The sequence below is a fragment of the Engystomops pustulosus genome, chromosome 2 (assembly GCF_040894005.1).
Source record: "Engystomops pustulosus chromosome 2, aEngPut4.maternal, whole genome shotgun sequence".
Lineage (NCBI taxonomy): Eukaryota > Metazoa > Chordata > Amphibia > Anura > Leptodactylidae > Engystomops > Engystomops pustulosus.
This window is the reverse complement of record NC_092412.1, coordinates 182,801,014-182,824,825: the sequence shown is the minus strand read 5'-3', so window position 1 is coordinate 182,824,825 and position 23,812 is coordinate 182,801,014. Positions and strand designations below refer to the sequence as shown.

The window sequence follows — 23,812 nt, the reverse complement described above, 5'->3', positions numbered from 1 at the left end:
CCAAACCGCATTTTGTCAAGAAATTTGGACAAATCCATTGAACCTGAATTTAGACTGACCTGCTCATCTCTACCCATGATTCTTCCAGTTCAATGGGCTCTGGAGAGAAACTACTATGATAATCCAAATCCATAATTTGGACACTTGGACACTAAAATGTTTGCCATGACTGTTGCAGTCAGTAAACAAAGAATTAATAAACTTGGCTTAAATAACTTATATGACACTAATTGCCTCACATTTCAACTTGTTCAACAAAATAGCAATTTTATTCATTTATTTTTTAAATAAATAGTCCAAAGTATAAAGAAATAATTGAAAAATGTATATTTTATCCAAAAAACTATTTACTAATGTTGTTCATATGAGCAAGAGTAGTTGAGGTTGTTTGTTGAATGTGAATTTTCTTCCAAAATCTAATTTGTTGCTGTAATTTTGGATTAGTTACAATTATGACGATGGGGCTTAGTGCAGAATAAGCACAAGCTAGCACAATCCTGGCATCATTCATATCAGTTTTTACATTGTAGAGAGTTAGGGTATAGATCCACATACCATTATCCAAGCCAAGGAATATGACATAGCAGAGAACCAACAGAATAACTGCTCTAGAAGCTTTGTGTTCCATGGATTTAGTGTGGACTTTGTCAGAGCTCCTTATTCCTTTCACTATTCTTGCATGTCTTAGTAACACAAACAAAATGTAGAAACTAGCTAAAGCCATCATTGCAACAAAAAGGAAATCTCTAGAGGCAAAAACAATTCCATTGGCAATGTAGGAGACATACGTTTGAAAGTCTGTGTCACAGTACACTAAGTGAAGAGTATATGGGGAAGTAAAATTCTTTCTTGCATTGGCATACATAAAACTAGTGCGGTATAAAATAAGATTCATAAACAGAATTGAAAGAATTATCACAAATATATTCTGTGTCACTTTTTGCTTCAAAAATATCCAGATCTTGGTAGATGGAGCAACAAGAATGCACTGATGGCAGCTTAGCAAGCTAGTTGTACAAATTGACATTGCTCTGCTTACTCTGTAGGTGTATCCAAAGAATTTGCAGTTTGTATCATCCATTAAATCCTCTAATCCTATGGCATGTAGAAATTGAGGAATGACACGAGAAAATACAATTAAAAGATTTGCTAAAGCCAAGACTGTCAAAATTACATTCGTAGGAAGCAGTTTCTTCTCTGCAAGCCTGATGAGCACAAACTTTAAGACAATATATAGGTTGCCCGGAATACCAATCACTGTAATCACAATGAAAATGAAAGCTTTCAGATGGCGAATGTCCATTCTTCCTGGACCAGAAGGAATATAAAGATGACTTGTTACCTGTAAAAACAAAGAAATAGTACATTAATTGCTTTATATAAAAAAACACATGTAAACAAAGGAAACACAGATACTTTATTCCATGCAAGTATTGTTACATTTATTCTTATTATTTACAGAGCACCATTCATTTCATGGTGCTATACAATCAATACAGGGTTCACGTACATTACGTTAAGACAAGTGCACATACAAAGTATAAAACTACAGATGTTAAGTGGACGGGCCCTGCCTCTAAGGGCTCAGCATCTGTTTGGAAGGGTAAAGGGACTAGGAGAGGGTACATAGCAGTGCAGTTATTTCAGTTTGTATGGGATCCTAAACAGATGGATTTTCAAATTAGGTTTGAAGGTTTGTAAGGTAGGCAACAGTATGACATGTTTTGGTAGAGATTTACAGTGTATGGGGAATGCACAGGAGAGGTGCTGAAGACAGTTGCAAGAAGAGTGGATTGTCATAGCAGAAGGTCCTGTGAGGAACGGAGATATTATTTTAATATTATTATTTTAATTTTAATATTTTAAACCATGAGAGACAACACTATTCTGGGGACAGGATTCTAATAGCCAGGTTCTCACAACTACTAAAGCAGGAGTTGGGAAAGGCCTGCGTGACAATTAAATCTTATATCAAAGATGATTTTGGAGCCCTAAGCACCTCTATAGAGGCTACTGAGCTTAAATTGGCTGTTACATGTTTTAATCAACACTCAATATTTCAGACATTCATTCCCAGCTTGAGGAAGCATTATCTAAGATTGAGGACGTGGAATATCAATCCCGTTTGGTCAATTTCTGGATTAGAGGGTTACTGGAGTCTGAGATGGATCTGAAAAAGCTAATACACAAGCTCTGTAAGGCCCTGCTCCCGGACTGGCCAGAGAGATATCATGACCTGGATAGCAAAGGGCCTTGACTGTTCTGAGGTAAGACGGCATACCCAGATACGTTGTTGTTAAACCCCATTACTTCGCAGTTAAAGATAAGCTTATGAAAGCTGCAAGAAAGACCAATTATATATATATATATATATATATATATATATATATATATATATATATATATATACAGAGAGAGAGAGAGAGAGAGAGAGAGAGAGTCTCATGATATTAAGTATTGCTGGGCCTTCCCTTTGATATGCTCTAAGTTGTACAAGTTTGGACTGCTCTGTTTTTCTTTTTATTAGTAGGTTGAGAGATATGCTTGTTAATCTTGGCTGGTGAGTCATTTGGCCTCACTGCCTATGGTCTGAGAGGCAGTCATTTGGCCTCTCCTGAATATGTGGACTCACCTGGTGGTTGGCTGGTCTGATCCCAGGTCTGGTCCAGTTTCCTTTTCTTGGACCCCCTGTTGGTTTTTATCTTCAGCAGAAGACAGGCAACTTTTGTTCCATTTTTTGTTCTTATAATGAGTTCATTGTATGTGCGTTTTTCTTTTGTGTGTCCCCGTCCTTGTGTCTCTTACCCTTTCCCTTCTCTTGTTCCTTTCCATTCCCTTAGCCTGGGTTGGGAGGGAGGGTCTCTCTGTATGTTTTACTGAGTAATGATGGCACATGAACAAGTAAAAACAGATGCTCAGATTGATCTTGCATGATGTCCAAGTTTTAAATTCTCCAACCAAGAGGAGAACTGTGTTCAAGCACTATCATTCGTTACATTGTGGTGTTTTTTTTTTCTACAGGAAATCCATTTTTCTAACTATTCTACTTAGAGCCCAACTTAAGCAAAGTATTGGCTTTGCTAAACTTCTCCATGCCCACGATTTGGAAGATACACGAAGGACCAGGAACCCAGGGACTAGAGTTTATACATATTATTCAACAGCTCATTCTTCTTACTCTTAGGATTGACCATATCTTTATCCCTACTCAACTCTTTTATAACCTTATCTCTGCTATTAGTAGGCGCATGGTCTGATCATGATGTAGTTTCTCTTACATTAGCATTCTCTTAGCATTTTGGTTATGCCCAAGCTTATTTCCATGGAGGCTTAATGAGTCTTTGCTAACTAACCCAACCATTGTTAATGAAGTGGATGAGAAGATACTATTAATGCAACAGACTCCCCTCCTTCAACTACCTGGGAGGGACATAAGGTATTCAAAGCCTGGTTGTGCACTCTGCCTCATGATTTTGGAGAGAGAAAAAAAAATGATTCAGGAGAAGGAAGTAAAATAGTATTCCCTCCTGACGTGTCATAAAATATGCCCATACAGGACCTTGTTTTCCCAAGTGGAGGATGCTAGAGCAGAACTGAACCTTTGTCTCACATTGGTCGCTGAATGCAGCTAGCAATGGTTTAAATATTGATTTATGTGCAGAGTGACCAAGTGGGAGCTCTCTTGGCTCGTAGATTGACCCCTCAACCTCACCTACTTTCTATCCCAATGATGTGTGTCCTGGTGGTAAACTTACTCAACACCCAAGAAGTCCTTGTGGTGTTCTCTAAATTGTAAGGTGATCTCTACGGGTTCTCAGCAAAATGTAACACTTGTGCTGCAGAGGAGCTGCTGTGAGAGATCTTTCTCCCGGTGTTGAGTGACTCCAACTGGGACCTGGTAGATGCACCTACATAAAGCCTTGTATAAAGGAATCGTATAAAGGACAAGTATCTTGGTAGATTTACATAAATAATTTTATTCCCTTCATTTGGATTATTTATTCTATATTTTTGAAGATGTGGCGAGGCCCACATTTCTTTATGGTGCTTAGGGGGCTGTATTCTGCTCAGTTCAATATACAAGACTTTATGTCTTCTCCTATAGCCATCAGGTGGTGTACAAGACAGGTATGTCCCCTCTCTCCTGTTTTTGCTTGCTATCAAGCCTCTGGGCCACCTGGTCAGGGTGAACCCAAATATCAGCGGAATGGATGTCGAAGACAGGATACATAAGACAAGACATTCTATTTATGTTCCCCTCCCTATTGTTTCCCTTACCTAATTCCTAGATCGCTTTTCTGCCATCTCAGGCCTATCCATTAACCATGACAAATCTGTAGCCTTGAATTTAACAATTCCTCTGATTATGATTAAATTGCTTAAAATTAACTTTGAGTTTAGTTGGAGGGAAGATAAAATTATTTACTTAGTGGAAGCTATACCATCTCACTATGCAAAGCTATTTGACCCTAACTATCTCCTCTTGCTGAAATTAGAAATTACTAGACAATCTCAGTTTTAGGTCCTCCCAGGCTAGGTCGAGCGGTGACATTAAAAATGACCCTGCTTCTATATTTTATTCAAGCCCTCCCATTTGTCATCCTGATATCCTTCCTACGCCAACTGCAAGTGGCAGTTAACCACTTTATTCGGAATCATACCCATTGAAGGATTTCACAAAATATGAAGTTGGCGCTTTGGCTTTATGGAGGTATGAGAGTGCCACATTTTATTAAATATGTTATTATGCCGCAAGACTAACTTACCTGGTTTCTTTCCATAGGTAATCGAAACTTCCCCTATGGGCTTTAATTGAGCAGACAGCCTCAGCTAAATGCCCTATTGATTTGTTGACTTTGGTCAAGCCTAGAAACGGACCGATGATAATGTGCCCATTTCTCTCCTCTAACTTGGCGATTTGGGACAGGTTGAAGACTAGGTTTAGGCTATCCTCTCCCTATACTCCTACAGCAAGGCTGTTGTCCAACCCCTACTTTGGCTTTTCATTGGTGGTTGGATAAGAGCCTTTATAGAATTGCACACTTTGTTGATAGGGGGTGCGATCAATGTCGTACTTCCGATCCATACATAAACTTCTGGATACAGAATTGTTCATATTCTCTCAGATTACACATTTTATGCTTTCTCTTAAAAGGGTAACCTCTGACTTGACTACCAGAACGTTCTTTGAAACACTGTGCCTCTTCTCGTCCTCTGGCCATCGCATTCTGTCCCAGATCTATGCTATCTTGGTTACTACTGTGTGTAAACTCTCTTATATGGAAACATGGGAACAAGGTCTGGTCTTTCAGTGTGCTGGACTGGCAGGATATGGTCAAATGTACATTTGAAGTTTCTATTAATACGGCCCTTGTTGAAGTCAACTAAAAGGTTTTTGTCAGATGGTATATACCAGTGGTGGCGAACCTATGGCACGGGTGCCAGAGGTGGCACTCAGAGCCCTTTTTATGGGCACCCACACCGCAGACTCCGCCAGACAGAACTCAAGACTTCTTGGAAACCCAGGCAGCCCAGGACCCTAGAAGGAAGCTACAATAATAACCAAAGCTTTTTCTCCTTATTTCTACTGTATTGGTGTCCTCAGGTACCTAAACAATTTAAACATGTGAAAGAGCAGGGAGTAATAAGCTACTGTTTAAATTATCGCATCGGCACTTTGCAAAAAATATGTGGGTTTTGGATATAGTTTGGGCACTCAGCATCTAAACGGTTTGCCATCACTGGTATATACGATTAAAAACAGATTGAAAATTGATAAACACTGCCTACTACTACCACAGGAGATTTTCCTTTTCCTTTTCACTTAAGACAGGTTGCAGGTGCCCATTAGAGCTGCAATGCAAACATGTCTCTCTGTGTTTTGTAAGCATTGCAATATAATTGTACGTTTTAACTCCGTATATACTCAAGTATAAGCCAGCCCGAGTATAAGCCACCTCTAATTTTACCACCAAAACTTCAGGAAAACCTACTGACTCGAGTATAAGCCGAAGGTGGGAAATGCATTGGTCACAGCCTCCCAGTATATAGCTAGCCAGCCCCCTGTAGTATAGAGCCTGCCAGCCCCCTGTAGTATATAGCTAGCTAGCCCCCAGTAGTATATAGCCAACCAGCCCCCTTTAGTAGCCAGCAAGTCCCTGTAGTATACAGCCGCCAGCCCCCTTTAGTTTACATCAGCCCCCTGTAGTATACAGCCAACCATCCCCCTTTAGTAGCCATCCAGCCCCCTTTAGGAGCCAGCCCCCTTTAGTAGTCAGCCATCCCCTCCTTAGTAGCCAGCCCCCTTTAGTAGCCAGCCAGCCCCCTTAAGTAGCCATGACTAAAAACGGCTGGTCCGTTCGAAACGCATTGGCAAAAATCACCTGCTATGGAATTTTATAACTTGCCTAAATAAAGAAATAAAGTTGTTCCTGGATATTGGAGTTTCTTTCATTGTTTATATTGTCCAAACAGAGGTGCGATCCGCGCCATACTAGGACACTCTTTGTTGCTGGAAGGTGAGCTGGTCTTCATCTTATTGGCCCTTTAGTACCCAGCCTGCCAGCCCCATTAAGTAGCCAACCAGCCCCCTTTAGTAGCCAGCCAGCCCTCTTTAGTAGCCAGCCAGACCCCTTTGGTAGCCAGCACCCTTTAGTACCCATCCAACCCCCTGTTTACCCAGCACATAAAAAAAATAAACTTACATACTCACCTTCCAGCGCCACTGATGCTCGATGCGGCTTCCTAATGCTTGGCGTGGTTCCTTTTCTGTGTTCGTGGTGACGTGAGCATCATGGAGATGACATAAGAGGAGCCGTGCCGAGCATTGAAGCGCCGTAAGGTGCTTGTGCTGTAAGGTTTTTGTGCTGACAAACTCGGCATGTACATGAGTATATACGGTATCTTGCACCCTCACAGAATTTTCTGTTAAGTCCCAGGGGTTAACTTTGGTTTGGAGGCAGCACAAAAAACATGTGACTTTTCTGTGCGGCAAACTCCTGCACTCTCAGTGCCCACCTTTGTACTCCTATACAACTCCTCCCTCCTGCTCCTTCACAGAGCTCTCTGCATTGTGAGCTGACATCAGTGGGAAGGGAGGAGCTGTACAGGAGCACAGAGGTAGGAGCTGAGAGCTGCGGAGTTTGCAGCACATACAGGTCACATGTTGTTCTTTGAAATGCAAGCAAACCAAATCCAACCCCTGAAACTTAACACAGGATTCTGTCAGGGTGTAATATAAGTTAATACACACAATTATATTATAATGCTAATGGACTCCTGCAATCGGTCTTTAGTGAAAATGAGGTCCCTGGTGAAAGGTTCCCTTTAAGCTTAATCAGGAGCTCAAATAGCTGTACCAGTGCTTATTGTTGTTTTAAAGCAATGGACTCACTCACACATAGAGACAAACTGAAATAGACATGTTTCAACAAAATGAGGTAAGTCTCATCATCTAATTTGGGACAACTGACTGGGTATATTCATTTCATGCATAATACTCCATTGCCAATTTTAATTATAAATGTAGCTCAAAAATGGCCAGTTTTATCTTATATGAGTTTTGATGAAGAAACATTTCCCTGGAATGAATCTTACTAAGAGAAAGAAACAGGAACTCTCTCACCAAATTGATTTACAATTAATACTACATAGTGGGGCTTATTTACTAAGAGTCTGCTGCCGCACTTTCGTTGTTTTTTCAAATGTTTTCAGGTTTTGCACGGCTATGACAGGTATTTAACAGGGGATTCTGTCGCACACGATTGGAATGTTGCGTGGCTCAGACTGTTTCGGACTGAGCTTGGAATTTAACTTTCAAATTGTGTCGCAAGATCAAGCACTTACATGCACCAGAAGAAGAAGGTGAACTCTGTCGGACTTGCGGAGCTATACTGTTCCCCCTCAAGGGACCACACATTAACCAGAACATTACGTGTAAAATACATCACTATGATAAAAAATTCAAACTGAGTAATAATTTAGTCCAGAATTCAATATCACTCCAGAAGTGCCAAAGACTACAAGTAGTTAACACAGACCCCAGACCAGAAGAGAATATTATTTCTGACCAAAAATCTGATAAAAATGCAAATTACTACATAAGAGAAGTAATAAAATTACAGACCCCACAAAAGACATTGGTGCACATTTACTCACCTGGTCTGTGGAGTTCACCAAAAGTTCATTGTCCGCGATTCACTAAGATTCACCAATATCCTGCATATGTTGCTTCCCAGTTCACGTGCATGTAAGTGCATTGTCTTGCAACATGATTTGAAAGTTAATTCCCTCGCTCAGTCCGACAGCACTCCCCCCGATTACTGTCGAATGAAAACCAGCGCAGCTGTGCCAAAAACCGATCACGTGCGACACAATCCCAGCGCAAACCCCTGTTAAATGCCTGGGAAAGCTGTGCAAATACCAAAAACAGTGCACAGTCCGACAAAAGTGAGCAGTGTAACCCTTAGTAAATAAGCCCCATTATATAGGAAAAAAGAACCAAGAGCAAACAATAATATGAATAAAGTCCTAAAAATAGACTATGGGTATTACTGCAGACATGATGTAAAAAATGTTTTCAGTACAATAATAATAATGCAGACCCCAGACTGGACAATAATAATTATTATCTGCAAAGATACCACAGAAGACTATTCATATGAATGCAGATGCCAGAGCAATCAGAAACCAATACAGACTCCTAGATCAGATATAATAAGTATAAATGGAGACCCCACAGACCAGACCAAAAAATTGACCTTTCCTGCTCAGTACTCTGAGGTCTGCCTCTTTCACATAAAACCACCATCAGGACCTAGAACAGAGCAATGCCGGCAGCAGGAGATCCCTGGGGAGGCAGTGAATACTTGATAACTATGGCTCATTGTATACTTATTGATGGAAGGACTGAGTAGGAGAGTGTGGGCTACAACTTAAGGCAGCACAGGCTACATTTTGTCTACTCATGAAGTACACACTTGTATATTGGCCACTGAGATTGATATGACTGTATACTAAATGAGTAAGTCATGTCAACCATAGATAGTGCAACTTACTTTCAATAGTTCTAAACCTTATATTCAGGCAAAGGAGCTTTTTGAGACAAATGTGTACAGGACATGACACACGGCTTATGTGAAGGGGCTGGACACTGCTTCAGGAATAAGACTCTAAGCATTATACTTATATGATAATGCAGGAGTCCCTAAATCCCAGTGGGAACACAGCACTGTGCTGAAAAAATGATTATAGCATACTGCTGCATCCCACAGTAATTAAATTGGACGATAAATGGTCTCTCTTTTTTTTGACCGAACAAGCTCATCAAAAATAAGCCTTTAAGAAATGGGTTAAAGTATCTCTATTTTGTATATTAATATTGAGTCCAAAATTCATAAACTGTACAAATATTTTCATTTTACTTTCTCTTTGTTGGTAGGTGTTCGATTTTGGCTTACAAAACTGATACTGATTAGGTCAAAATGGTCTTAGTATGTATATTTAGGATAGACCCTGAAAGCAATTAACTATAATTAAGGTTATTAATATAAAAAAGGGGTTGTTCTGTAATGGATAAAATTACACCTATTACATTTAACTAGCATACAACCTCAACACCTCCCTAACTGAGCTTTTGAAAAAAGATACTTTTTTGTATACACCTGAAAATAACTTCACATTTTATTAAGCTTACAGTATTGACATAAGCAGCGCAATTAGGTTTAATTTTGTATAAATTCTTGTATTATTTGTATTATTAATTCTTACAACAAAGAGCTATTAGTAGACCTATGTTTTTCTTACCTGCTACCTGACCTTTTTCTGTTAAGCGTCCTTTTAGTTATACAGCATTTATATTCATGGTGCCTGACCTCATAGCACAGGGGAATAAAGAAAGAGGCAATTAATATCTCCATTGAAGCATGTTGTGCTTGACATACACAATAAAATGAACTATGTGTTTTGTTAAATGCTAATTCTTCAGTGTTTTGATTATTTGACATTACCCATGCTGCATTATTTTTATTAAAGCCATAATAGACTTTGCAAAAATGAGATTACTCATTTGCAGATATTCAAAAGGCTATTAAGGAAAAAGTGCTTTAAAAAACAATTATGTAAAAGCTAAAGAAGGTTATTCATCTATATCCACCAATAATAATACAAATTTGCAAGTGCAATTGTATAGTTAGCCATATATGATATCAGGCACTGATGGTTAATGGAAAGGTCTGACTTGCTTTCAGATTCACACATTAACTTTGATTGGTTGTAGTCAAGGCTCTGTATAGGTCACTCATGTTTTTTTTTAGCTTTCTTTCTATTAAAAAATTTATATAAACATACAAACAAAAACATTGAAAGTTAAAGGGACACAGCCTAGTCATCAGTAAAAGGTCACATCGGACCTAGATGGTAGTATGTAAGACAGTAGTATGGTGGGGCCCTATCCCAGATCATCCTGTAGACTGTGAGGGCTAACTTCCTCTCCTCACTTCACAATAATCTTACCTAGCTATGTGTTTACAGACATTATTTCCTTCACAAAGGTATTTTTTTTAGTGAAATGGCAATAGTGCACAAAATCTGAAGCACACTATTATCTCCAATCACATGGGAGGAGCATGGAAAATATAGTACTTTGTGGTTGACTGTGTGGATCATGTGCAAACTCACAGGCAAACCTCTGTAACAACCAGATTAAACGGTACGGTCAGATGTAGGCTTAGTTATAAGAGGCGGTAAGGTAAATTGCCTCCAACAATAAATCTTTCCATTGTATAAGACATATACCATACTTACCATTGTATGTGTTTAAATTTTCCCTTATTATTTACAGAAGCTGTGAATGCCAAGAATGTGAATTTATATGTCAACTTGTAACAGTGGAAATGTGGGCTGCATGAGTATTTGGTCACATCGTGAGGCCCCATAGGCCGGCTATGGGAAAATGGAGCAATACGGTGCTGCACACATGTGGCACCGCTCTGTACACAGGGAAAAGATAGAACATGTCCTATCTTTAAACGTGTTATGGAGCCGTGGATCGCTATGGAGAGGGGTCACCCCTACTCCACTCCATGGCGCAGAACGTATACCCGCCCGACCATAGCCGGGCTTGCAAATGTTAGTGTAAATGAAGCTTTACTGGAGAAGATAAGCTATTTGAAGCTTTGCTAAATCTTTAGATCTTGTGATGCTGTTGACCACTATTCTATTGTTTCTACCTGTGAACTGGATTGAGGATTTACATAGGCCTGCTAGTAAATAGTTCCTAATCAGAAATGTCTGTGAATAAAGAATTCCCTGGAGAAAAACTGTACAGCCCTGGAATTAACTTCTACTTGTAACCAGAGAAAGTACATGTACATGTCCAAGAAATTTCATCACATTTTGTTTCCATTTAGAATCCACCCTTGAAACTACTTTTATGGTGTTTACTTTCATAGAGAGACCATAAAGCTATGTGCCTTCACAGTTAGATACTGTAACCTTGGCAGCTCTTTGCCCTTACAGAGAGACTGTTCCACTGCCCCTAGTAACTTGCAAAGCTTTGTGCCATCTTTGTGGCTTTGTGCCATCTTTCAGTCATTGGACGTATGACATAAGTTGACACCTGGGACTGGAGTCTAAGTGGCACCCAGTTTTCACCAGAGCCCGCAGTACAGTGGAGACAGGCAGTACAGGATCAGAGTCAGGGACATAGCAGAAGGTCAGGACGGGCAGCACAGGAGCGAGGTCAGGAACGGAATCGAGGTCAGAAGGGAATATCAGGATAATCGCACAGGGCATCAGGAAAGCTTTCTCTAAGGCTATGAGGCACAGAGATTTGACAGTGGACACAGGAAGAGGCTGGAATTTATCAGAGCAGGTGGCTGGCCAGTGCCAATAATGGGCACGCTGGCCCTTTAAATTTTATGGAGTGCGGGCATCGCGGAGACCACACAGAATTTTAACATGGGTGATATTACAATCCTTTGTGCATTTTCACATTTGTAATCTGGAGTCCAAGGAATTAGCTGGAGCGTGTTCTAGGAAACGGATCCGCCCTGGAGATCAGGGGTTTCGCAATGGAGGAGTCCATTCGGCGTTGCAGTGAAGATCCCCGGTGAGGTAACCTTTTAGTAAAAACGTACCTGAAGTATAGTAAAAGTTGTATCTTCATATTAAGATGGGGGGTCTACGCAACATTGCCGAGATGACTCCTCCATATAATATAATGGAAATATAGAAATAAAAAAATGTGAAAATGCACAAATGATTGTGATATCACCTACGGTATATTAAGATCTGTGTTTTCCCTATAATCTACTAAGTGGTTTTTGTAATATTTTTTACATGTTAATACGCTAAAAACAAAAAATGTGAAGGCCGTGATCGTAAGTGACCTCCCATTTTTACTATAAATGTAATTTTGTGTTAGTATGTATCAGCTATGATGAAAGACAGGTTCACTGTCCGAAACGTGTAAGCTGTCAATGTTTATCAAAGTGGATAACGTTATGTACTGCAATTATATGCAACAATAAAGACAACAACCACCGTGTTTCGAGCTTGGCTGGACTGTGGATTTGTTTGTTCAAAATGTGTTACGCCCCACCAGAAGGGTGGTCCATGCCTCACTCAACATGGCTTTGAGAGGTGAGCTAGCTTTTCTCTATTCTCTAAAGTAAGTTTAATTTATTGGTCATAAAAAGAAATTTCTGCAAGATATTAAGAAAAATGTACCTGTTATTTCACATGGGTACATTGTTTTGAATAATATGAAACTGAAGAAATGTGTATACATGGAAGATGTTTTTTGTTTTCAAACTCTTTATTTTTTTTAAACTCATACATAATAACAGTCATCAGCGTTTTGCGTTACATCAGAGTACAATTATGACAACATGAAGTAACTTCGGCTATATTCATATTAGAATTCCATCATGTGTGCATATTCTAGAAGCAAAAATAGTAGTTTGCTCTTTAGCAGATGTACGCATGTTTCACAACCTGGGCACCTAAATACGTAATTAAACAAAACCATACAAAGACAGACATACAGGGTGAAGGAAAAAAAAAGGGGGGGGAGGGGGAGAAGGTATTTTGGGTGCAATTGAATGTATTGCTGGGTGAGCTGTATTACTTGATTCGTTTCATTTTACAGTTGGGGGGGGGGGGGGGAGGATGGCATACCTAACTTTCCCTCTACCAGGTGGTGATATAAATTATCCTTGTTTGTTCTTCAACATGTAATCTCTCCATGGGGACCAAATTTTTAGGAATTGTTCTCTTTTACCCAGATCCCAGTGGATCAATTCTTCCAAATGTTATACTTCTTCCACTTTTTGTATCCACGTGTGTTTAGAAGGTGGGCTGGGGGATAACCAGAGCTGATGGATTAATAGTTTAGCTGCTGTTAATAGGAACGTCGGCAGGTTATCTGTTTGTGGTATGGAGTGTTAGGTTTGGGATCGATAGTAAAATCAGTTTTGGGTCTAGTTTTAAAGCCGGGATACAAATTTTATTCATTTCTGACACTACGCATTGCCAGTATTTCTTAATCTCTGGGCCAGTCCACCATGGATGGCAAATATCTCCTTCTGTACCCTGACACCTCCAGAATGTCTCTGGAATAGTTTTCTTGTATACGTATACATTTGGAGAAACCGCATGCTCCTTTTAACATTCCTTTTATTTCACTGACAGTGAACTGTGTCTCTAGATCCCATTTTGTTATGTAGGAGTGGGAGCCATTTATCTGAAGGGAAAGAAAATATTCATAAATCTGTTTAGTATTCCTTTTCAAGGGTGGTTCTGCAGCTGTTTCTCTAGCCATGTGTAGTCTCTGGGTGTCTTAAATTTTCCATAGATCTTTTAACATGTGGTGGATAGGGTATGGCTCTGAAGGAACTTAAAGGGGTTGTGTCACCATAGCAAATGGCTGTAATTGGGTCCAATGCATTGTGACAAGTACTTTCACCATTTACACTTATTGCAAAATCTGCAGCCTTACTGAGATAACTCCTTTTGTCCTGGTTGCTGGCGCCCCCTGCTGGTAGCTGTGTCCCGTCCTGAGCTACAGCTGATCTGGCCGAGTCTGCGCACAAGGAGTCAGTCAGCTGCTCTGCACTACAGATCACTCCACGGGCTCACAACTCCTCTCCACACTGAGAGATCAGCTGACACACTGCAGCCAATAGGAAGTGAGAGAGGAGGAGGGGCAGAGATTGTGCTGTGATGGCCACTGCTTACCAGCTCCACAGGAGCTACCAGCAGCAGATACAAGGTAACTGCAGCCAGACATGACTATCTGATGCACAGAGGAGTCCTCCCCCAACATGGATCATAGCAATATAGCAGCCCTTCCTCCCTCCAACATTAGTCAGGTCACACAGGAGGCTGCAGAGATAACACATGTAACAGGCTGAGCTCTGATCTCTCCTGATACAGTCCTCCTCCTGTACTTTCCACCATTCACTGTCCCTCCATGCTACACTGCTGTCCTGCAGTCCTCCTCCTGTACTCTCCACCATTCACTGTCCCTCCATGCTACACTGCTGTCCTGCAGTCCTCCTCCTGTACTCTCCACCATTCACTGTCCCTCCATGCTACACTGCTGTCCTGCAGTCCTCCTCCTGTACTCTCCACCATTCACTGTCCCTCCATGCTACACTGCTCTCCTGCAAAGGGGCCCCTGTGTCTGACTAGCAGGGAAGTAGCTAAAGATCAGTAACATGTGAGAAGCTGTCACCTATTTATCTATCCAAGTCCTATTATCTATCACCTATCTATCTATCTATCTCATATCCATCCATCTCATATCCATCCATCTCATATCTATCTATCTATCTCCTATCTATCCATCTATCTCCTATCTATCCATCTATCTCATATCTATCTATATATCTAGCTATCTCATATCTATCTATCTATCTATCTATCTATCTATCTATCTAGTGATTTAGTTGCAATTCCTTACAAAATACACAGAAAGAGATGCAATTAACGGCCCCAAAGTAACATGCAAAAGTTTATTAGTAAAAGTCATAAAAACAACTGAAAAGGTCCATGTTATTGCACCTAATTTTGTACAATCAATGTATACAAGTAGAGCAAAACAATGTATTCTCACAGCATCATGTTAGTTGCCGCTGTCAGTGCTGTGCATGTGCCTGGCTAGGCCCCTCCCACATCTGCTTCTATGTGGAACAGAATAGAGGCAGAACAAGCATCATAATAACAAATAGAGAGGTATCTTTAATTCCAGGTAACCATTACAAATAGATTTTTGAAATATTTTAACTTCTTTGACAGCTTTTTGTAGTCAATTGTTTCGTGACATAACCCATGTTCTACCTTTATCTATTAACCAATCCACTTTGTCCTGTAACTGTTCAGCTGACTGCAACCACTCTCCTACTGTAATATCTGAATAGTCATCCCAAAAGGAAGGTTCACTATGTTTTGACGGGTTATCTACATATGGGGCCAAGTTCATAGGCATCAATCTTGAGTATTTCCCCATTGAGTGTTCCTTCTTATTTAAGGACATGTGGATAGACAGAATTCCCTTCATCAAACAGCTATGTGGTACAGCACTTTTATCTTTATGTTGGATGCCCCAAATCTGGAATTTTTCCTATCTGGTCGTAAGGTATTTCTCTAGCTGGATACAGAGGCTAGCTGTCTTATTATGTAGTAATTTCAGCAAGCATTGTGTTTGGGCCACTTTGTAATAGATAGTGAAATCTGGTAAGTCCATTCAACCATTATGTTTGGTAGCGGTCTGCATCTGGTAGTGCAGTCTAGACTTTTTGTTTGCCAAAGTAAAGGTTTGAAACAATTTTTGCACACCCATTAGAAATTAGTGTGGCAATGTTATAGGTGCTGTGTGCAAAAGGTATGTAAGTTTTGGTAGAATTTAAGTTTTTAGTAGGTTCTTACTGCCAAACCACGACACAAACGGGAATTGCGTTGATTTTATTTGTGCCTCTATGTTTTTCAAAAGAGGAATATAGTTTAGCTTGTAGATCAGGTTTGGATCCTTTGGTAATTTAATCCCTAAGTAATTGATAGTTGATTCTGGCCATTGGAACTGAGATGTCTGTTGTAATTTTTTAGCAACTGTCTGTGGAAGGGTGATATTCAGGATTTCTAACTTTTGAAAATGTATTTTAAAATTGGACAATTTTCCGTTTTCCATAAAGATGTGTGTCAAGTATTGTAGTGATTGTTCTGGATTAGTGGTCTTTGTAAGCAAATCATTAGCAAAAGCTGCCGTTTTGTGTGTAGTTCCCAATATCTAACCCCTTGATCCTGTCATCTTGTCTGATCTTCCTAATTAAGGTCTCCATAACTAAAATGAACAGGCTGGGCGATAATGGACAACCCTGCCGGGTGCCATTGGCTATCTGAAAGGCAGCAGATAGGGTGCCATTCACCTTCACCCTAGCATTGGGTGCAGAGTAAAGTGATATGATTAATCCGACAAATTGCTCTGGAAAACCGAATTTCAGCAGGGTTTGTCTCATATATATCCAGCTCACTCTGTCACTCTGTGGCATCTTCTTGGATTGGCATCCATGAGGGCACTTGTATTAGTTCCATTCCCAGCTGGTTCCAGGCTGCCTATAGATCTTCTGGGGTTTGGATTACCACTTGTCTGCCGTTCTTGGTAACAGAAATACCGAAGGGGTACAGCCATCGGAATTGCAGGTGCCGGTTGCATAGCTCTTCTATAAGTGGCTTCAGCAGTCTTCTCTTCGCAAGTGTGGAGGGCGCCAAATCTTGGAAGATAGAAATGTCTCTTTCTGCATATTTTAACTCTGCTGTGCCTCTTACTCCCTTTAGAAACATCAGTATATCTAAGTAGGCCGCATATAACATCCAGCGGGGGATCTATTGTTCGTGGTTTTGCACATAGCGCCCTGTGTATACGCTCAACGTGGATCTGAAGCACCGGCTCAGGGCCCAAGATGTCTTTAAATATTTCCATCGCCACCTTCGGTAAGCTATCATGCGGGATATCTTCGGGGAGTCCCCGCAGCTGCACGTTTTTTCTACAGCTGCAGTTCTCCTGGTCCTCTACCCACAGCAGCCCTGTATTAAAGGTACTTTGTCTGCTCTCCAGCTTCTCCACCCTTATGCCAATATGGCGAATATCCACCTTAACATCTGCCAGTTCATTGGTTATTGGGTTAAGGGCCTGGTAAAGGGTCTTTTTTATAAAATTCCAGGACGCCAAGCAATCGCGTCATTCCCCTCCCGCTTCAGAGCACTCATTCCCGCTCTCCTGGTCCGAGTCTCCTGCCGTGTCGTAGGGCTCTTGTTGCATCGGCGCCATTTTGTAAGGCTTGGCCGGCGGCGTGGACAACTTTCTTTTCAGGAATTTGTCTAGGTCTTGCTGTTGGGAGCTTCAGTGATGGGTAACTCTTTGCTCCTTAGGTGCAGGATTGCAATGTCGGGAGCTGCTCTCTCATGCGTCCATCTCCTTGCCTAGGCTTGGCTCCGCCCCCTACTAGGAAGATGTACACATGTCAAAATACAGCAGTGCATACCCATTCTTGATGTTAGCTCATTGGTTACATAGGAACTAGTACTGATCATTTTATCAGTTCTGATGGAAGTGAAATTTAACTATTCTGTAAAGTAATGGATAATCAATTAAACTGGATATTTAACATTTGTGGTTTTTACAAACTTCCATTTAAAGAGGAAATATGTGCATTTATCACTATAAAACTCTCATTTTAGTTATAAGCAATAAACACGCTTTTAAATTGTTCTGCTAAGTTTAACGTTGTGGAAATTGTTTTACTCTTCCCTTTTACAAAAATGAATATTGCCTGTCGAAAACAACTAATTAGAAAGGTAATATGAGATTTAATTGTTTAATACTTAATTGTTTTCTTTTCTTTTATGTTAGCCTTTTCTGTTATGCCCGCCATTTATGGTAGTGTGCATGGTCGCAGAAATTCAACCATAGCTCAGATTAAATGGATTTTAGGAACAAAACAGGTTCATTCAAGTATTATATAAAAAAATAAATAAATGTTGTAATCGTTGATCAAAGTAGGTATAATGTTTTTCATGGACCATAAAAATACTGGTGTGAATTCAGCTCACCTGCGCGCAAGTGAAACCACCGCCGATGCACAGAAAAAACCTGACCGGGGTCAAAGTAGGAGCCTGTTGTTAAAAATTTGAATCCCACCCCTAGCTAACAGCATTGCTTAGTTTAATGAAAACTCCACAAATGAGAGAAATGGCTACCTTTTGGGCTGGGGAAAGAGGGACAAAAAGTACCTCCATATGGTACAGAAATGTCAGCTCACCCGTTAGTATGTAAACCTGTCCCCAGATTTCATCTCTGCATGAGGTATTAGAATCCACAAAAGAAACGAACCATGATCCAGCATCGGCGGAAACTGTGCCTTGCATTGTTCAGCATATACATATACTTTTGGGTCTACGAGTTTCAGGTGGAAGAACCGCCCTTAATCATGACCTATTTTCAAATGGTGTGGCCAACTCCTTTTATACCTGAAGGTAGTGCGGATACACCAGGTGAAACGGAAATGACACCATAAGGTATGTATTGTGACATAATAAGTATACAAAATACATGTGTAGATAAACACAACATACAAATATATTAGCAGTTTTTATATATCAATAAAATTTTGGCATTAATAGGGAATCACAGGGTAGATTCTGTATATAAAATTAAAGGCCTGTATGCAGTGCGAGAGGTGGAGGCGGAGCAAGGTGGGTGTGTCTTGGAGTCCCGGATCAGGTGATATGAGACTGACAGCCATTGCGGTAATGTTACAAGAGTCATGATCGATGTTTCAGACGATCCAGGGAATTAGCTATGTGTCCAGCTCCCAGACTCGCTAGGCTGGCACTTCATATGGATTGTGCTTAAGAAAAGACAGAACATACAGAACAATAAAAAAGGTAAAATATAATAACACTGTAGATCCTAAAGTAATGTATAAGCTGATAAGTTGAAAAAATGTCCCTCCACCTTTTTCTAAACCTTGCCCCACCCACAAGCATATAATATTGACCTTTTTTTTTGATCAACTCTTTATTTTGTATTTTTTCAGAATACACACATATATCAACCCTTACAAGGGTATAATGAAGGCACAAAACAGGGCCCTTACTCAGCAGGAGGACCACTGCACAGAGACAGAATATGTGACGGCTTATGTTCATATGTCAAAATATAGAACATGTAACTTCAATAAACTAGAACAAACTAGAAACTCGTGTTACCGACCTGTCCGTTGCATTTAATGAGAGGAGAGAATATATAGAGCAGTTGACACCACTATTAAGGAACATGTGATGTGCAGAAGTTGTCCCAGATGGACCATACTGCCTCAAACTTGTCCATTTTGTTGTTTATTTGGGCAGTTAAGTGTTCCATTGGTCTTACATCCTTAAAGGAGTATTCCGGGAATATGAACATCTGACACAAAAACCCATGATGATATAAATAAATGACTACAACAATACTCAATGTCATTTGTCACAAAGCGGAGCTTAAATAATTTGATTTTATGATTTACAAAATGTATGGCCTCTCTAAAGTAGGTGGAGTTATCACTAAGATGGCCGCCTCTGGAAACTACAAGTTCCATGATCCTTTAGTTCTCAGTAACTCCTCCTACCTCTTATGCTCTGCTCCCAGTGATGATCTAACAGGTTTTCTTGCTCTGTTACCATAGTAATGATGTGTAACTGCCATCACCAAAACACCAGCCATACTGGATGCACTGCAACCAACCGACTACAGCCAAACGTAGTGGTGAGCACATGACCTGCACAGGCAGGTACAGGACATGTGATGTGGACATGTGACCAGCAGCCATCTTCTGTCCTGCAACGGACCGCGCGGAGGAAATTAACGGACTGATTAAAGGGCCAGTAGCATTTTAATTCTTCATTACACTCTATGTCATCAGCATTTTCTGCTAAGGGGAGCAAAATTTTAAATAACAACCAGTTACACATTAGCTTATATTTTGAGTAAACATTTGGCATCTGTAAGGACATGACGGAGCAGTCTGGCACTTGGACCCTTTATGGTTTTCGGAAATAGATTGAGTAAGTATACCTTGGGGTCTAGGGGGACTTCAAGGCCTAGTAGATCTAAGGTTATCTAACTGACGGCATTCCAGTAGGGTTGTATGATTGGGCAATCCCGGAGTATGTGTGTTAAAGAGCTCTCTGCTGTATTACAATGCCAGCATACGTTGGGTATGTCAAGGTTAAATTTGGAGCAATTCTGGAGTATGATACCAGTGCATAAGGTTTTTAATTTGATTTTCCTTGTAAAGGGTATTAACAGAAGATTGTTTGGCTCTAGCCCAGACTATCTGCCACTGGTCCTGTGTGAGATTCTTACCTAGCCAGGATTCCCACATTTTCATATACTTATGTGTCGTGAAATCAGGAGCCAATGGGGAATTAAGAATACCATAAATATTAGAAATTAGGCCTTTATGAGATGGGCCACTGGCACATAATAACTCGAAAGAAGTGGGCCTTGTAACCATATCAGGGCCCATAACGATATATACCATTTGATTTGTTGATAGCAGAAAAGCCCTCCTGCTAACTCCAGATGTCTGTCTACCAATGTGGAGAGAGGAAGGATTTGCCTTGTTTGGGCATCTATAAAGTCCCTTATCTGGAATTTCCGGGCCTGAAACCAGGGTTTAAACCCTGCAGAGGAGACGCTGTCAGGGAGGTGTAGGGTGAATCGGAAAGGGGTAAGTGGTGAACGTAAGGTAGCTAGGCTAAAGCAAACCCTGCATTTAAGCCAAATTTCCCGTGTGAATTGCATAGGTCCTAAAATGGAGGAAGGAGTCACTTCCGAGACAGGGCCCCATATTAGAGTAGCCGGATGGAAAGGGGCTAGCCATAGTTTTTCTATCTCAGTCCATCTATTGTATGCCGGAAGCATGGTCCAGGAGGCTATATGTCTGAGGTGGGTCGCAAAGTAGTATAGTTTTAAATCAGGGAAAGATAGGCCACCATCAGTGGCACTTGCAGTCATAACTAATTTCGGGATACGATGTCTACGCCCATTCCAGACATAGTCCAGACAGTTGGATTATAGTCTAGTCAACCAGGCACTCTACCTTGCAGTGTTTCAAACAAATACAATGGGACATTTACTAAGGGCCCGATTCACATTTTCCTGACGTGTTACCCGAATATTTCTGATTTGCGCCGATTTCCCCTGAATTGCCCCGGGATTTTGGCGCATGCGATCGGATTGTGGTGCATCGGTGCTGGCAAGCACACGACGGAAATCGGGGGCGTAGTCGAACGAAAAAATCCTCAAAAATATGGGCTACTTTTGTTGAATCATACTGAATAACCCCAGAGGAGTCTTTACTGCCATAGGGGTTACCATTTGCAGCCTGAGTTCTTAGCTGGTTGGCCAAAAGGGTGTGTGTCTTGTTACCATATTCATAAAAACGTCTCTGGGAGTATCAAAGAAGTGTCTCGCTACTCATGAGTAGATGCTCCCGCAGTCTAGCCCTTGCATCCACTACCTGTCTCAGTAGGCTAATGGATGGATTGGTCATAAGACGGGATTCTAGGGAGCAAAGTTCCTTCTCACATTGTATTCGGACTGCTTGAATTAACCTTTTTTTCCCAGATACAACTGATATACAATTACCACGGATCACAACTTTATGCGCCTCCCACAGGATTGTATGTGAGGGTGCGGTGGGTGTGTTTTCAGTAAAGTAATGTAACAGGTATTGGTGCAGTTCCGCTCGCAGTGTGGGATCAGATAGCAAAGTTTCATTAAGTCTCCAGTGTAATGGGTGGGTTGGGGGGAGGTAAGGTTAAGGTCAAGTAATACAGGAGCATGATCTTACCAGGTAATCGGTGAAAACATTTACCCTCCAACTGGAGAGAAGAAAGAGGACAAACTAGAAAGATGCATACGAAAAATGGGTTTTTATTAATAACATACATGTATAGTAACATAGGCAATGCCACCACCAGATGGCACCGCCATTGAATTGACAGTTGAATGCATTAAAATTATGTTAAAACATGAGTGGTGTGGTACAGAACAAAAAGGAGCGGCCGACCCAAGAACAGATGGACTGACAAGTAGATAAAAACCTTTTTGATTTTGGCGATAGACTGGGCTGGCATGGAACTGAATTCTGCTGTGAAGTCATGTATTTTAAGCAGAACAGATGTCAGCGATAGCGTGGGAAAGAGTATGTCATTTGTAAATGGTGATAGCGCTTTCCTATAAGCTGCATAGCCGAATGGTTATAGTACATAAATGCAAGGTCTTACCTAGTCATCTGTAGATCCACTGTCCAGGAGAGGCCACGTCCCTGACGTACGTTTCGGCTCAATGAGCCTTCTTCAGGTAATCGGTGCAATGGAGGATGTGTCTAAAGCCCTGAGAATGGAGATATCACCAAAGAAGTAGTCAATGCGTGTATGTGTGTTATGAGGAGGGGAATAGAAAGAATATGTCTTGGCTGTCGGGTTGTCCATTCTCCACAGTTCATATAGGTCATATTGGCGGATCAGCCTCCGGAAACCAGTGGCTAAGTCCTGAGTCTATCGTGATGGGGGATGACCTGGAATAGAGAGTCTATCTCTGCATTCTGAAAAAGGGGCATTAAAGTCATCTCCTAATAGAACGGGGGTTCCCCTGAAATGCACCAGTCGCGTCAAGATCTGGGAAATGAATGAGAGCTGTCCTGAATTTGGCGTGTAAATATTGCAAAGAACTATAGGGATGCCACTCAGTGAACCTTGTAGGATAATATACCTGCCTTCTGGGTCTGCTAAGGAGTTGGAGACTGTAAAGGGACATGTACGAGAGACTAAAATAGCTACCCCTGCTTTTTTGGATTGAGAGCACGCTAGAAATTCCTGTGGATATTGACGCCTAGCAAATCTGCAGGTGCCTGACTCAGTGATTCTCCTGTAGAAATGCGATATCTGGGGATAGCCTCTTTAGTTCCTGCGTTAGTAGTTGGCGCTTACTGTTTGAGTTAAGGCCTTTAACATTCAGTGACAATAATCTCACCATATCTGTGGGTTTCTTGAGAGTTGCTTATCAGTGTGATGTGGCTGGAACCCTGGGGTTCATCCCGGTAAAACACCTGCGTTGCTGTGCCAGACTGCTCCTTCACTGTTAAGTGGTTGTGCCTCGGCAGGACGGGAACCAAACTTAAGAAACAGAACAGAATTAAGACAACTTAAGAAAACAGTACAACTGTGTAAAAATAAAAATAAAACAGCAATGTAGCCTAGCTCTCTAGGGGGATCCAACTGGTGTGATCCCTCACCAAGGACCAGCTGACCGGCGTACTTAGGTGGTCTCATTTGTGAAGCAGTGGGGACATCCCTCAGATTTGGGATGACACCAATGCATTCAGTACAGCCATCAAAGAGGGTCATGGCAGATCCCAAGAATATGGGTCCCACTGCCGCCGATTCCCTGAAGCCCCTTAAAAAATGCAAAATGATGATGCCTACCTCTGACATTAAACATGTCACATACACATTATATTTACGTTATGTCACAGGGAAGAAGGGGAAAGGAAAAGAAAAACATTAGCTTGAAGAACGTAGAAAACCTGATAACCAAACGTTCACCGTGGACTGGATTGTGAAGAATTCCCCGAAGCTGGGGGGGCGCATCCCCGACCGCGGGCTGACACTCGCTGCCATGTTGGTGGCAAAGGAGGAGTGGGTAACGTAGATTCCACTGGGATGATCGTCGGGATCGGAATATCTAGTGACTTGCAGAAGTCTG

At 41.1% G+C, this 23,812-nt stretch overlaps 1 protein-coding gene across 1 annotated transcript; it reads right to left on the bottom strand.

The window, feature by feature from the left end:
• Nucleotides 1–343: 343 nt before the first annotated feature.
• LOC140117079 (olfactory receptor class A-like protein 1) lies at nt 344–22,369 on the bottom strand. The gene is made up of 3 exons (XM_072133510.1): nt 22,333–22,369; nt 9,805–9,872; nt 344–1,342 (listed from the first exon to the last, which is right to left on the bottom strand). Exon 3 carries the CDS (start codon nt 1,301–1,303, stop codon nt 344–346), a length of 960 nt encoding a protein of 319 aa, XP_071989611.1. The 5' UTR covers nt 1,304–1,342; nt 9,805–9,872; nt 22,333–22,369.
• Between the last annotated feature and the right edge of the window lie 1,443 nt (nt 22,370–23,812).

Coding starts and splice junctions, on each gene's coding strand:
- LOC140117079 (XM_072133510.1), bottom strand. CDS start 1,303: ATGGACATTCGCCATCTGAAAGCTTTCATTTTCATTGTGATTACAGTG.